This window comes from Rattus rattus, chromosome 7 (assembly GCF_011064425.1).
Source record: "Rattus rattus isolate New Zealand chromosome 7, Rrattus_CSIRO_v1, whole genome shotgun sequence".
NCBI classification, from domain to species: Eukaryota; Metazoa; Chordata; class Mammalia; order Rodentia; family Muridae; genus Rattus; species Rattus rattus.
The window spans coordinates 5,422,062-5,438,969 of NC_046160.1; the positions used below are offsets into that span (position 1 = coordinate 5,422,062).

General features: G+C 48.4%; 1 protein-coding gene across 1 annotated transcript; it reads right to left on the reverse strand.

Moving 5' to 3' along the window:
• Positions 1-897: 897 nt before the first annotated feature.
• On the reverse strand, positions 898-1,278 carry LOC116905645 (40S ribosomal protein S15a-like). Its single transcript, XM_032908620.1, has one exon. The coding sequence runs from the start codon at positions 1,276-1,278 to the stop codon at positions 898-900; it is 381 nt and encodes a 126-aa protein (XP_032764511.1).
• Between the last annotated feature and the right edge of the window lie 15,630 nt (positions 1,279-16,908).

Consider the following 16,908-nt stretch of genomic DNA (forward strand, 5'->3'; position numbering starts at 1 on the left):
GGGTTCTATAGGAGAGCAAGCTGAGCAAGCCAGGGGGAGCAAGCCAGTAAGTAACATCCCTCCATGGCCTCTGCATCAGCTCCTGCTTCCTGACCTGCTTGAATTCCTGTCCTGACTTCCTTTGGTGATGAACAGCAATGTAGAAGTGTAAGCTGAATAAACCCTTTCCTCCCCAACTTGCTTCTTGGTCCTGATATTTGTGCAGGAATAGAAACCCGGACTAAGACAGACACCAAGAGTAAATCTATGGAAATCCCTCTCAGAGTTTGATGGGTACCAGAGAAACTTGAAAGACAGCTAATACCTGACCATACCCGAATAATCACAACCTTTCTTGTCGCACACTCATTTTCCTGGAAATTCATTTAATCCCATACGCACTTTTCACTGGTGTGCCTTTCTCCATTCCCTACGATGTTAGGTGCACAGTTCTCTGACTTTTAAAATTGTAATTATTTATTTATGTGTTTGGAAATTTTGCCTGCACATGTGTCTGTGCACCACGCCTACGTTTGGTGCTAGCAGGGGTCTGAAGAAAGCATCAAGTTCTGAGAAACTGGGAAAGCCATGTGGGTGCTGGGAATTGAACCCAGGTCTTCTGGGAGAACAGCCTGTGCTCTTAACTATGAGCCATTTCTCCAGCACCAGCAGCAACCCCCTCCCCCCCCCACACACACTCACACACACTCACACACACACTCAGACACACTCAGACACACTCTCACACACTCACACACTCACACACACTCACACACTCACACACACACGCACACACACACACACACACACACACACACGGCACCTTTTAAATAGTATCTTGCCATGGAGTCCAGGCTGAACTCAAATTCTTTCTTTTTTTCCACAGTCCACAGAGGGTTTTTATTCATGCTTTCTATTTTAAAAAAGAGATCCCAGGATTCTCCCTCTTGTATGTCTTCGTCTTGCCTCTTCGTGGGCCATGATGCCAGCCGAGGTTGTCAGCACAATGAAACCAAAGTGCCGTGAAGGGAGCAGATTGTTCTGCCATTCCTCCAGGTCTTTGAGTTGAACATCAAGTCTAGGGCTTAGAACTCCACACTTCAGCCTTCCTGTGAGGTTCACCACGATCTTCCCAGCCCTGTGATCATCAGTGATCTCGAATTCACCAATGTATCCAGGCCTCATCATCACAGTCAGGAACCGGACGATGACTTTGGAACACGGCCCGAGGAGGACCTGGCGTTTGCCTCTCTTCTCGGCGTTGTTGCTGCTCTTGAGAGCATCCGCCAGAACATTCATTCGCTCTGGTGACGGCGAGAGAAGATGGCAGGAAGAGAGTGGGAGGGGCAAATGCACGGAGTTATGGGCTCGAATCCTTTCTAAAACATCTTTTTAAGTTGGGCATGGTGGCATGTTACTTTATTCCCTGCACTGGGGAGGATTTGAGTACACAGCCTGGTCTACATAGGCAAGTTCTAGAACAGCTGGGGCTGCGTAATAAAAGCCCTCAAAGTGAAGACGTTTTAATTAATTCATTAATTTTGTTTTTTGAGACAGGTTTTACTGTGTAGTTCTGGAACTTGTGCTGTAGACCAGGCTGGCCTCAAACTCATAAGCTCTGTCTGCCTCTGCCTTCTGGGTGCTGGGACCAGAGGTGTGCACCACCACTGCCAAACTAGGTGACCTTTTAAAAAAGATATTTATTTTATTCTTAACGTGTGTGAGGGTCTGCATGTGTACCTTGTGCATGCCTAGTGCCCAGGGACATCAGAAGACAGAGTCAGAGCCCCTGGAACTGGAGTTACAGATAGCTGTGAGCCACCATGTGGCTGCTGGCAACAAAATCTGGGTTCTCTGCAGAAGGAGTCAGTGCTGGACGACTGAGCCGTCCTTACATCCTTTTGAAAGTTGTTGTTTTCAAATCATATTTTATTTAGAGTGCTAGTATGTGCATGCGTGTGTGCATGTGCACATTTGCATTCGTGTGTGTGTGTGTGTGTGTGTGTGTGTGTGTCACGTATGATGCAGGGAGCACATATGTACCGTGGCACATGTGTGTGTGGAAGGCAGAAATGACTTTGTGAACTTACTTCCCTACCCCCAGCTCTCTGTGGGTTCGGGGGAATTTGACTTCTGCCCTTCAGTCTCCATTCAAGTGCTTTCCCTGGCTGGGTGGCCCATCCCTCGTAAGCTTCTGTAGACACATTGACGAACTTAACTTCTCTTCCCGTTAACCTGGCCTTTGTTACTTTCATTTGCCAGGGCCTTAGGAGCAGAAAGTTTGGTGTCCCAACCCTTCCTTATGTGTGTGCGCTACTGTATCAGCTTCCTTGGCCACGGCCCTCCTCCCATAGACCTTTTCTGCCAGGAATGCTTTCCCTCCAGCTGACTTACCCTTCTGACCCAAGTTCAGACAGCGTCTTCCTAAGCAGGGCTCTGTCCTTCCAACTGTCTACTTTCCTACCCTTTCCCTTTATAACACGTTTTAGGCTAGTAATAAAGTGTGATTGTTTGACTCGTGTCTTCTCCCCTAGTAATGTGCAAGCTTCCTCCCCCTCCCCTCCTCTCTACTTCTCCCCTTCCCTTTCCTCATCCCCTCCCCTTCCTTTCCCTCTTTTCTTCTCTCCTTTCCTCTTCCCCTCCCCTCTCTTCCTTTTTGGCTCCGTTTGTTTTCAGAGTCTCAGTGTGTAGACCATGCTGGCCTTGGACGTACTACAACCCTGCCATAACCATGCGAGAGCTTGAAGAATAGGGATGAGTCACCAAGCCCAGCTCAGCTCTGTTTGCTTAATATTGTATCCTAAGTTCCTAGCATGAGGTAGGCTCATATACACAAGATTACAGACTTAGGGGCTGAGGGACTTATAATCCAGCTGTAAAATTTCCCCAGAGGTGCACGGGCCCTGAGCTTGGTCTCCAGCCACAGCATGAATCTGTGACCGTGTGATTCAGCATGCACACTGGGTAAATGCATGAACAGAAGACAGGAGGAACTCCGCCTGTCATAGAATAGGACTCCTCTCCCAACACCCATTGAGGACAGGTCTTTGAAGGCCAGTTACATAGCAGGGCCAAAGCAATCTTGAATAGCCAGTGCAGTGTGGGCCAGGCTGCTACTCTATCCGGGTACCTGTCCTGGGCTGGGATTAGATGACAGTTTACTTGAGAGGGGTTGACCCAGAAAACCATCCTGCAACATGTATGAGAGATCCTGATCAAACCTAAAAATAGTCCTGTCTCTGGGCTGGGAAACCTGAGTGAAGGCCCCGCCTTTCTCCTTTGCAACTCTGTTGCTACACAGCCATTTGTCCTTTTTATTGAATTTGAGAAATCCAGAGAGGGCAGCTGTTTCCTGCCTACCAGCTCTACTGCTCACTGTTTTTACTTGCTTGCTTGCTTGAGATGGGGTCTCATGTAGCCCAGGCTGGCCTCAAATTTACTACAGAGCTGAGTCTGGCCTTGAATTCCTGCCTACTCATCCCAAGTACTAAGACTACGAGTGTGATACCACCATACTCTATCTATCCATCCATCTACCTACCTACCCATATATATCCATTCATCTGTCTATCTGTCTGTCTGTCTATCTATCTATCTATCTATCTATCTATCTATCTATCTATCCATCTACCTACCCACCCACCCAAATATATCCATTCATCTATCTGTCTATCTATCCATCCATCTATCCATCCAACTATCCATCCATCCATCCATCCATCCATCCATCCACCCACCCACCCACCCACCTATGTAGTGCTGGAGATCAAACTTAGGGCTATGTGCATAGTAAGCAAGAGCCCATCGTGGCCATGGTGACAGTTCCTTCAGTCTCTCAGAGGACGGCTCCCTAAGGTGAGGTGCTCTGACAGCCTCTGGACCTCTGACTGCCTTGCACACCTCTCTCTCCTGGCATTTCTATATCTGAAAACAGAATTCCCCAAGGAGGAGAGGAGTTACCAATCTTCTCACCGAAATTCCATTAAACAAGAAATATTAAATTCATATTGTTGTGGGCAAAGATGTGGGTCTGGGGTACCCAGGAAACAGCTGGAGTTTCTGGGTTCTTAAGTCTTGGAACAAGAAATTGGATAGAGGTCTATGAACAGTGGTAGTAGACACAGTGGCAGTAAACTAAGAGTCAACCTTGGGGACATAGTTCAGTTGGAAAAGTGTTTACCTCAAAAGCCTGAGGACCTTGTTGGGTGGTGGTGGTGCCTGCCTTTAATCCCAGTACAAGAGGCAGAGGTGGAGGCAGGTGGATCTCATAGTTCAAGGCTAGCCTGATCTACACAGTGAGTTCCAGGGCAGCCAGGGCTACACAGAGAAACCCTGTCTCAAAGGACAAAACAAATAAACAAACCAAAGCTGTCAGACTTGCGTGTGACCCTAGAACTCCCCCCAGTACTCCCATATAAAAAGAGCTGACTGTGTCAGCATGCCTTTAGCCTCAAAGCTGGGGAGGTAGATACAGGTGGGCCCCTGGGGCTCTCCAATCAGCCAGCCTAGCCTAATTGGTAAGTTTCAGGCCAATGAGAGACCCGGTCTCAAAAAACAAGGTGGCTGTCCTGAGAATGACCCCTGAGGACACCCAAGGTCGACTCTCTGTCCTCTATGTCTACAGGTGTACGTATAAATACACCCCCAAAAGGAAGAAAGCAAGCCAGTGAGGGAGTGAACAAACATTCCCAGGAAGGGACCAGCCAGAGCTGAGAGATTAGCAGTGGTTCAGCAGCTCCCTGCAGTGCTACAGCTCAGCCTTGGCGAGAGAGCCTCCATTTTGATTTCTTCCATGTGCTAATTCTGCCCTCACTCTATGCCCTACTCTCCTGCCTCAATATCATGGGGGCGACTGAAAATGAAAACCAGACGCCACACTAGAGCTCAGAGAAACTTTGTCATGGGCCACACTGTCTGGTCTCCAGTCTCATCCATGTCTATAAGAATAAATGTTTTCATCTCCATTAACACGCATGTGTGTCTGTGTGGATGCATGGCATGTGTGTGCAGGAACCTAGAGAAGCCACAGTCATGGGTGGTTATGATTGCCTGACATGAGTGCTGGGAATTGAACTTGGGTCCTCCGGAAGAGCAGCAAGCTCTTTGAACTGCTGAGCCATCTCTTCGGGCATAGCATTCATTTCTTTAAAAATCACTTTATCTACTGCCTCCCGGCTTCTCTCTGCCTTATGGAGAGGCCATTTAAGCTTCAGTCCCGTGGTGCCTCCTGTAAGCATTCATATTCCGTGTGATTCCTATGCTTATACAAATCTACACATTTGTTATCATTTTCTCCCATGAGTCTGTTTAACGCCCAGGTACTTCATAGTTAAGTGAATGGATGAGAGTGTGGGTGTGACCCTGTTCAGACACTTCAGAGGCCATGTTCTTGTCACCTGCATGAGAGGCAGAAGAGTTGTTTCCCACCCCTCTTGATCATTGTCACACTGAGCAAACATGTCAGCCAGTGTAGTCTGAGCAAACACTGACGAGCTGCTGAATGCTGCCCTGGGAGCTGTGGGGAGCAGGCAAGCTCCCAGGCAGCGAGCTGATCTTAGCTGTGCTAGCAGACCCCGTTATCTTTGGCTACCATACTTCCTCTCTAACCATTAGTTAAATAGGCGAATGTCTTTACTACCGACAAAACGCCATGTCCAAGGCAATTTGTAAAAGAAAGCATTTAACTGGGGGTTCACGGTTCCAGACAGCTAGAGTCATGACTATTGTGGCAAGAAGCACTGCAGGCAGGCAGGCAGGCTGGCCGTTCTCTGAGAGCTCGCATCCTCATCTGCCAGTGGGAGGCAGATACCCCGAGACACACACAACAAGCCCACACTTCCCGATCCTTCCCAAACAGCCCCACCAGCTGAGGACCAGATATTCAAATATAGGAGCCTATATAGCCTTTCTCTTCCGAACCATAAAGAAATATTAGCTTCAAGACCTGTGAGTCTCAAACAAGACAATTTAAGACCTTCAGCTGCTCCAGAACTCTGTCCTCTGGGTATGACATGGTCAGTGCCATCTTGAATTTAGAATAGAAACAATCACGGGAAACCCTCACGAGGTCATGATTATTAATGCTCCCTCTAGGCTAGCAAGACAGCTCCAGGAGTAAAGGTGATTGCTGCCAATCCCTGAGAAGTCGAGTTTGATTCTTAGGTTCTTTATGGAAGAAGCACAGAACCTACTCCACAAGTTGTCCTATGACCTCCACATGCACATTGTGGCATGACATGGGTGAGCATGCAAACACACATACATACACGCACACACCTCTACACACACACACACACAAAACAAAAATGTTAGGAATCAGCTTTTGTAGAAGGGAGGCGTCGTCTGCTCCTGACCCTGTACTGCAGCCGCTCACACTCCCCTGCTGCCTGCTCATTTCCTGTAATCCTGTTCCAGCTTCGTGTGGTCTTAGAAGATGGTGGAGTACGTAAGGGGCGGAGAGTTGGCTAGGGATGAGGACTCCAATGAAGCAGTTTTGGTTGGTCACTCATGAGTTAATCACTCACGCTGGGGAGCATTAGTCACCCCTCACAATGCTCCTGTAAGGAACCCAAAACCCTCCATGGATCACCAACCTACACTGAGTGGATTAGTTTATCATTGCCCTCTCTCTGAGGCTAACAGAACTTGAGTCCCTGGGAAGAGCCAGCCAGTACTGGATTTGTTCAATAAATCGAGACACTGCTCATTTCTACTCCCTTCCAACCTCATAAACATTTATGGGAAGTTTGCTTTAATGACAAGGGACAGGTGATTAAACTACGTAACGACTTGGGAGGGAAAAACTCAGCCATCCTCCCCAAAGACCTCCTCTTTCTTGGGATATGTTGATATTTTAATCAGATTCCAGCAGGTCCTGCTGAACCTTGTGATGACTTTACCTATCTGTCCCCTGACCCATCAGTCACAGGGTATCTGAGTCACAGTGGAAAGCTTTGAGTTCCTTTAGTTCTGAATGTTCAATCAGGCTTTCCCTGTAACACCCAACTACAGACAACATAAACTGTTAGCAACTTCTGAGATGCTGATGGTGACTCAGGTCTGTAACCCCAGTACTCTGAGGCAGGAGGATTACCACAAGTTTGAAGTCAGCCTGGGCTGCATGTCGAGCTCCAGGCTAACCTAGGGTACAGTGTAAGATCCTGTCTCAACAAACTGAAGCTTTCCAGGTCCAGAGGTGATTGGAAAAGATCCAGAAAAGCCACCTTGGCTCTCTCTCATCTAAAGGAACCGAAGTCCCTGAAATTCTTTATCTACCTGAAGCTGAGAGTTCAGGAGTCATAAATCTCCTTTCTGATTGCCAAGATGGGGCTGTGCCCTGCCCTAAGTTACTCCATCCTGCACAAAACACTGGTTTTTCAGGCTGTGCCTTCCTAAATGTGGCAAGAATATTTACTGCTCTGCAGATTGATCGGAGTGATCGGGTCCATGGAGCACAGGGATGAACTAAAATCAAACCAGGAGAAGCAGGCCTGAGAACTCCCAGACCACAGCAGAAGGAAGTGTAGAGCCCGTTACCTACAGCCCAGCTAAAGGAGGCGTCTGCACACTGCTGCAGTGATGTCACCACCAGGTCTCTTGACTACATGGTCAACAAGCAGAGACCTTTGGCTGTCCCAGGAACTTCAGCGTGGCTTGGTCCCCACCCCTTATGTGACCTGCTTGAATTACTGTCTGTCTAGCTGCTCCTCTGTCCAAGCCTTCTGTTCCTTTCTTCTGTCTGGACCCAACTTACCCTTTACTTCTACAGCCTTCATGGTTCCATACCTGGCTTTGCAGCTGGACTGCACCTTAATGTCAGCTCAAACCTATGACCCAGTGGCTCAACTCACCACAGCGTCTCCAAGTTAGAGGACTAACTCCCAGATCTCTATCCCAGAGGCAGTCTTTACATGGAATTAGCTTCTCAGCGCATGCCCCCCATGCCTCCCTCAGAACTCCTTAAACCTTGTCTGCTGGGGTCTCTTTAATGCTACACACACACACACACACACACACACACACACAGAGAGAGATATGTTTACCCATTGATGTGTGATCTCTGAGTTGATATTAGTAATTAAGATTGGAACAAAAGAACCCATGTTTTCCAACAGCTAGCTGTCAGGGGAATTGGCACAACTCAGCAAATTGTAGACAACAAAATTGATTTACTGTCAGACAACACATTCCAACACTGTGGAGAGAGACACATGTGTTCGCCTATGTTTCTGGCATAGCATGCTCCCAACGGTTTGTTTGTTCGTGTTTTCCTAAAGGCATGGTGTTGGTGTCTGCTGTTGTATTTGACCAGGGCTGACGTCGTAGCTCCAACCTTTATGATTCGTTCATACAGTTATACATCAGAGTGAGAGTTTATCTGTCCATTTATAAAGATATTTTGTAACTGAGCTTTCTATGCCTGTGGTTGGGCACATAATTTGTTAAAAGTGCAAGGAAAGAAAAACCTTCTCTCTTGGCTTCCCAGGCTCTGTCTGGGGCCATGGATTCCATGACCAAAGACGGATTAACAGAAATTTAACAGAAGTGAGCAGGTATACAGGTCTAACTGACGTCTTAAGTTTTATGAGCAAGAACTACACAGAAAATAGGTGAAATTCTAAAGAGGTAGTTAGGGTCTGGCTTTCACACCATTTTAGCAAAGGACTAGACAAGGGGCCCTGAGAGATGGCTCAGCAGTAAAGGTACCCGTTACTGAGCCCGACACCTCAGACTTGATCCCAGGGACTCACACCGTGGAAGGAAAGAACTGAATCTTGCAAGACGCCTTTTTACTTCCACAGGCACACCATGGTGTATTTGAAAACACCTACCATGCCCACAAACACAATATATATTTGTAATTGTAAGGAAAAATAAGGGGGTGGGCTAGGGCGATGGCTCGGTAGCTAAGAGCAGGCACTGCTCATGCCAAGGACATGAATTAGATCCCCACATTCAACAGCTCATGAGTGCTCGTAACTAAACGGGGCTCAATTATTATCCTCTGACTAATGCTTTTCTGTGCACATGCCACCCACGCACAGGCACACACACATAAATATGTTTTTTAAAGGAAAAGAGTTCGGGCTATGAAAGGCACTAATTCAGGGAATGTATATATGGGGCATATATAAAGGCATGTACGGCTGTTTTATAAGGTTTGTATTGGAGACTCAAGTATCCACTGGGGAAAACAGTCTCAGGTCCCCTAGGGGAAAGGGAGAACTAGGAAAGAGATGAATGGGAATGAATGTTTCTTTTTACAAAGTAAAATACACTGACTTTATGATGTAGGCAAAGTCTATAGATGCCTGCCTCGTCTTAATCACATTCATCTCCAAATAAGTCGGCTGCCACAGTGGCGTTCGTGTTCAGCGAGGTGCATTCTGGCCTGTGGGATCCGCCCGTTTGTTCTCGAGGGGAGAAAAGGAAATTCGAACAGGAAATGACTTTGGCCGTTTGTAGTCTGTTCTTTAAAGCACTTAGAGCTTGCCTTAATCAGGATGGGAGACAAACGGCAGGAAGGATTGCGGAGAAGGAAGCTTATGTTCACAGATCTTTAGCAACAGGAGGCAAGGGGTGTTACAGAACCCCATGGGAAAGCATCAGGAGGCAGGAGATTCCAGATCAGCCATTTTGCTGGGGTCTTCACAGGCAGGGATGGGTGTGCAGGTTGGAAACATTCAGTCAGTTTAGGATTAGATGGAAGAACCCAGGAGGGGCCTCTGGGGTTGAGGAATGATACCTGGTTGTCCCATACCTGACCTTAGAATGATTAATGGCAGAAGGGACAGTGGCAAGAACATGAGGGTTGATGAAGGGCACGTGTGTGTTACTGGAATCCAAGGATCTCAATGGATTAGGCTTAGCCAACTGTCCCGTTATGCCAACCAAAGGGCCAATCAATGGTAAGCAAGAGAAAGAGGTTTTCATAACTGTGACCATATCAGGAAGACGGGACAGCAGTTCAGTTTTCGGGGGCTGACAGAATTTCAGCATTTCCTTCCAAAGATGACCAAAGGAGATAACTGGGATACACATGTCCCACAGGGAGCACACATGTCCCGCAGAGGGTCATACATGTCTCATAGAGGGTTACACATGTCCCACAAAGGGTTACACATGTCCCGCAGAGGGTTACACATGTCCCACAGGGAACACACATGTCCCACAGAGGGTTACACATGTCCCACAGAGGGTTATGCATGCCCCACAGAGGGTTACACATGTCCCACAGAGGGTCACACATGTTCCACAGGGCAGCTGGCCTCGCTCAGGCCAGTGAGTCTCATGCATCATTTCCTCAATCTGGGCCTGAGAGGCGCTTCTGGAGAAGTGGGTTCTGCTGTCATCACTTGAAGGGAGCAGCCTGGTTCTCCTGAGGTGATGGCGGCTGCTCTGGAGTACAGCCTCCGCTCCGTCCTTGACGACTAGCTAGCTCTTGTTTTTCGTAGTCTCACTGCAGTGACCTTGTCACGTTGGGGTAGTTCCAGTTCCTTGTCATAAAGATGTGCATACATCAGTCCTAAAAGCCAAGGTGACTATTGGAGAAATATAAGGTATCCCCGCCAGCGGGGACCCAGTTATTCAGGGTCCCGAAGAGGCCTTCTACCTGTGGGCCAAATGAGGGTGAAGAGAAGAAGGAGACCAAGCAAGATTCTGTTGTCAAGGTCTCGTTTACTGGGGTGAACGTTACAGCTTTTAAGGCTTTCAGGTAGGGGGAGTGACCTTTGTGAAACACGAAGGAGGGGGAGATGAGGGTATAGGCAGTGATAGCTGGAGGCAAAGTGGTCAGGCGATGAGGTCAGGCAGTGGAGACACCGGGTGTAGACTGAGGAGATAACTGATTTTTGCTTAGGCTGAAGCATCCCGTGAATGTTATCTTCCTGTGCTGTAAATTCATGGGAGAGGCTCTTAGAGGAGTATGTGTGGCCAAGAGTCACGTAGCCACTTTGCGCTATAGTCACAAAACGGCCAGGCCCAAATCCAATATGGCTCCCTACAATAAGGCAAAGTTGAGCCAAATGACTGGGTTCTCTGTTCCTTGGGGGTTTGGGATCTGAGTAGATTAGTTTGCATATCCCAGGCTCAATTATGGGGAATTGTTGCTCTCTAGAAACTACAGAGGCCTAGAAGGAGAAATCTTTCCTATATCAAAGCCCCAGATGCCAGAGAATTGAGTGTAGAACATGAGGAGCTGGGCGTGTAGCTCAGAGCTGGTCTAGCTTTGGAGTCAAGCCCTGGCAAAATAGGGGGAAAGGGAGCCTTACAAATGAAAACGAAGTATGAGAGGCTGGAGGGGTGGCTCAGTGGTTAGGAGTGCCCTCTTCACTTGTCTGAAAAAACAAAAACAAAAAAAGAGGAGGAGCAAGAGGAGGGAGAGGAAGAAGAAGAGGAGGAAGAGGAAGAACAGGAAAAGGAAGAAGAGTAAAAGGAAGAGGAGGAGGAAGAGGAGGAAGGGGAAGAGGAGGAGGGAGAGGAAGAAGAGGAGGAAGAGGAAGAAGAGTAAAAGGAAGAGGAGGGGGAAGAGGAGGAAGGGGAAGAGGAGGGGGAAGAGGAGGAGGGAGGAGGAGTAGAAGGGGATGACAGCCCTCAGCACACCAGGAAGTGTTATACCAAAGACCAAATGTGTAGGCACTCTGGTTGTTTTCTTCCCAGCCACTTAAACTATCAACACCCAGGTCGTAGCATTGTTTCTTAGAGCAATACAAATTGAGTAAGACAATCAGAAACATCAATAATGATTAGACTCAGTATAAATAAACCCAATGTCTATCAACTAATGAAAGGATAAAACAAAATGTGGCTATTTATATAATGGAGCCCTCTTCACCAATAAAAAAACTGGAGTAACACTTTACACCACGTGTGAATGAGCCTGGAAAACATGTTATATGAAAGACTGCAAAATACATGGTTGTTTCTACATGACGTGTTCAGAACAGGCAAATCTCTAGAGACGGAAAGTGGATTTGGGGTTGTCAGGGACTGAGGAAGGGAGGACTGAGAAGACATGGCTAATGGTGTGGTGGGGTTTGGGGTGGCGGTGGAAGTGTGAAAGAATGTTCCAGAATTAGCGATGGTGGCCACACAGCTCTACTGATGTCACCACAGGGCAGATTTTATTTGTTCATTTTTACTTTTTGTTTTTGTGGGTCAGAGTCTTATTATATGTCCTAGAACTTGCTGTGTAGACCAGGCTGGCCTTGAACTTGTGTTATCCTCCTGCTTCTGCCTCAGAGCCCTCAGATTACAGGCAATTACCACCGTGTCTAGTTCCTACATGATGATAGACTTTAATTTTGTTGTTGTTGTTGTTGTTATGCTTGCCAAGGACCAGCCTCAACTTGGAGAGGGATTCTGAGGAAGGGGTGTCTGGAGCGGCAAAAAGCTGGCGGCCTATGCTCTGCTGGAGACAGCTTTCCGGCCTGCTTTCTCTCTGTTTTGCTTTCTCTGGAGATCTCTAGACAGTGCTCCTTAAGAGAGGAGCATAAAATGTGTACGTTATTATTGTACACACACTTATGCCCAGGGCAGCCATCAGGAATCTTGGAGACCCAGCCTGCTGGCCCTATCCTGGGGGCAACAACTGTGATACTCTGACCCACCAAGGCCAAGCTGAATTGGCAACTCTCTCTCTCTCTCTCTCTCTCTCTCTCTCTCTCTCTCTCTGCCCCCCCCCTTTCTGCCCCCTTCTCTCTGTCTTTATCTCTATCTCTTTCTGTGTCTCTGTGTCTCTGTCTTTATCTCTCTCTCTCTCTCTCTCTCTCTCTCTCTCTCTAATGGCATGCATGTGGAGATCATAGGATAACTTTTAGGAGTTGGTTCTCTCCTTCCATATCCAATCATTTGAGTCTATGGGGACACTTAACCATCTCAGTCAGCTGCAATGGAATTGCGGGGCAACTCCCTTCTGAAACTCCAACACAAACCCCAAAGGCTGGTTGCAACACTGCAAAGGAACTTAGCGTACCTCTCTGCAGAAGGTCCGGAGGAATGGCAGCAATTACACCGATACACTGAGAACAGACAGTCCGAGTAGGATTCAGACCCAACCCTCAGGGCAAAAAGGGGACAGGCCATGATGGCAGTTTGTCAATCAGGAATGCACGGAGCTCAATTTCCTGAGGTACCATAGAATAGTGCGGATGGGGTGAGTCTTCTCTGAAAACCAGATTCCTAGGTCCCGGGTGTGAATCTGACCCCTGAGGGAAGGACTGGCATCTTCCATGACGAACTCACAGTCAAGCCATCACGTTTCCATGTGCTCCTTGACGGTCCACCTAGGTGTGGCACCTGTCCTAGAGGTGCCACATGTACAGTTTCTCTCCTGACACCTTGTCCTTGTCCTGCTGGGGTCCCTGGAGGCCTCATTAGGACAAAGCCGCTGGAGGAATCTGGGTGACTCCACCCCGCAGCTGTACCCTCCAAGCTTGTTTCCGCAGTTAGGTTTGGTTCTGAGCTCTCCTGGGTGCGGAGCTCACGAAGTGGGGGTATCATGGCAGTGAGGGTGGGAGGAGCACGGTGGGGGGCTGCCTAACCAGGCAACAACAGCATAAAGATCTAGCTCAGCTTTGGGGTGGGGGCTGAATCTCCCTCTCTCCTATGACTGTAACTTAAAGAGCCTAGTGTCACAAGGGGACATGCGACACTCTGGGCTTGTGGGCTTATCTATATGGTCCTCGACTCCAGTCTTCTTGCACTACAGGTGTGGCAGAAAAATTTTACCAACTGTGGTTGAGTGCTGTGTTTATGTTTGGGATAAATACACTGATTTGGAGATGGGACTTCAGAACAGAAGAGAATGGGGGCGGGCGGGGGTAGGGGTGAGCCCTCATTTTCCCCAGAACTTCTGGACTTTTTCCATCCTGTGAGTCCAGGTGCTGGCCTGCACCTTATGTCTCCATTGGGCTTGCTTGATCCTCGAGGTGCTGGGGTCTCAGCGCCTCTGGAAAGGTCAGAAGAAAGTCCTGGGCTTGGCAGCACATGCTTAGAAACCCAGCATTTGGGAGGCAGAGGCGGGAGGAGTACAAGTTCCAGGGCCCGCCTGGGCTATATATCAATGTCTTATTCAAAAAGTGGAAGGAAGGACGGAAAGAAGGAAGGGAAGAGTGGAGGAGAGGAAGGAAGGAAAAGATGGGGGCAGGAAGGACAGTTCTAAGTTCGAGTCCCGCTTCCTCTGCAAACCTGAGCAGACTTCTCTCTCAGCGGGAGGTAGGGTAGACTCACTGGGATCAGCAAGACGAGACTGGGTCAGGTGTGGATGTATCGCTCTCTCTCTCTTACCAGGTAGACGTGTAAGGATGAATCAAGTCGCCAAGGCTGCAGCTGTGTATCGTGGAGTCATATCCCTCTCGCTGGTGTCTGTGTCGGCCACCTGCCAGAGCAATGGCTGTAAGTCACAGGCAGCTAGCACGGCTACATCCAGGATCTATGAAGCATGGGCTATGGAGCGTACACGTCCTGGGATGTCTTCTGTAAGGAAAAGGTTGTGACTGTGTGGCTTGTGTGTCTCCAAGAAGGACTCTTAGAGTTCTTTAGCTTCTTGGTGATTCTGTCTTTGGCATCTGGACTTAATTCCAGCCTGGGCCCAGAGAATCTCTGAGGGCAGACTAGCATCCAGGCAACGTTCCTTCCCCTGCAGTTTTCACAGGAGGAGTTAATAGGTCCCACAGAGAGACACGCTGAGCTGCCCTTGCCTGAGGGCTCCTTGTCTCACTGTAGGCTTCATCTTCTCTAGTAGTGAGGATACAATCACTCTAGCCTAGAGGCCTCAAACGAAAGCTCTCATTTCATATAGAGGAAATGGGCCCAGAAAGAGGTAGTGACTTACCTGAGGTCACACAGCCTGTGAAAGGCAGAGTTCCCAGAGGAATGTGGAACTCTTGAGTTCCACCCATTGTCTCTCCTCTTGTAAGAGGTTGAAGTCACCCTGCCTCACCCCATGTTGTCCGCCACAGGTCTCTATGGCTGATCACCATACTCTATGGTATGATCACCATACAATGATCCCTTACTCACCCCACTGTCGGCTATAAGGTTCTATTGTTGTGATAAAAACACTGACCAAAACAACTAGGGAGGATAGGGTTGATTTCAGTTTACATGGAAGTCAGGTCAGGAGCTCCAGGCAGGGACCTGGAGGCAGGAGCTGATGCAGAGCCCACAGAGGGGTGCTGCTGACTGGGCTTGCTTGCTCCCCATAGCTTGCTCAGACTACTCTCTTGTACCACCCAGGACCACCCAGTGCGCTGGACCCTCCCACAACAATCACTAATGAAGAGGATTTCCTACAGTTGGCCATGGTGACCTGTACCTTTGATCCTAGCACTCCAGAGGCAGAGGAAAGCAAGCCTGAGTTTGAGGCCATCCTGGTCTACAGGGTGAGTTCAAGGACTACAAGAGAAACCTTGTCTGAAAACAAACAGAAAGAAAGAAAGACAAACAGACAGACAGATGTACAGGCAGTCTGATGGAGGTGTTTTAACCAACAAACCAGGATGTTGTCCATCAGGAAGCCACTGTTTAGACAGCGATTCTCAGCCTTCCTAACGCTATGACCCTTTAATACAGTTTCTCCCTCATGTTGTGGTGACCCACCCCCAGCCATCAAATTTTTCCTTGCTACTTCATGATCATACTTTTACTCATAAATATGACTCATAATGTAAACATCTGTGTTTTCCAATGATCTTAGGCAACCCCCATGAATTGATCACATACAGCAGTTTTTGCTTCTAACTAGAGAACGGTGTTATTTTCGTTGGCTTAGGAGGTCAGTCTTGTGTTTGACCAGATATGAACTCTTCCGGGTCAAGAGGACTGTAGTTGCTTGCTAGCTCCTCCAGGTCACCTCAGACTCGGCCATGGGCTATGGTCCTTTCACTGCCGGGGCAGCTCCAGCTGCTGATATCACAGCTGCTGACACCACAGCTGCTGATACCACAGCTGCTGATACCACAGCTGCTGATACCACAGCTGCTGACACCACAGCTGCTGATACCACAGCTGCTGACGCCGGTTCTGTGATGCCAACCCTCCCCACTCTTCCTGTTGCTGCTCCCTAGCTCTCTTGACCTCGAGTCAGGGCTTCAATCCCTGGCCCCACATATCTCCAGTAAGTTCTGTCTCCCAGTTGACCCCATGCCTGCCTCTGAGCCCCAGCTAGATTCAGCCAAGACAGAAACTCTATAGCTCTCACAGGACTGCCCATTGAGGAACAGGGGACACAGGTGAATGTGCACCTTAGTGGCTAGGACACCCATTGTCTGTCCCCTGCACAGGCTCAACTCTGCCCAGGCTAAATTCTGCCCAGGCTATCTTAATGGCCCTAGGCTGTAGGAAAGTCAGGGTCCTCAAACACATTAGTGTCCAGACATGCTCAAACACCGCTGAATGACTTGTTATACAAAGGGTTATACAGACTTCCTTTGGTGACCCAGGGGGATTAGTTCCAGGATTCTTAGACACCAAAACTTTTTATGTGCTTACATAAAAAGGGATAGTATTTGTATGTGACATACAACCCTTCCATATATATTAAAGCCTCTCTATGTTATTTAGAATACCCAGGGCAGTGTAGAGGCTATGCAGACAGTGATACTGTGTTACTTAGGCAGACACAGGCAAGAAGAGAGCTATAGCTCTATAGGGAATTGAATCAGGGACCTCTGGGAGAGCAGCCAGTGCTCTTAACTGCCGAGCCATCCCTCCAGCTCCTCGATTTCTTCCTCTTGATGGACTGTGATTAAAACACGTCCACAAAAGCAACTAAGAGAGAGTGAGTTTATTTTGGCCCACGGTTCAAGGGTCACGGCCCATGATGATGGGAAGGAAGTTCGAGAGGCAGGAGCTCGAGGTAACTGGTCACAGTGATCCACAGTGGCAGAGAACAACAGGCCCAGAGAACACAAACGGGCCCAGCCCAGT

What these genes read in the sequence shown, in the direction of transcription:
- LOC116905645 (XM_032908620.1), bottom strand. Translation starts at nt 1,278, where the DNA reads ATGAATGTTCTGGCGGATGCTCTCAAGAGCAGCAACAACGCCGAGAAG.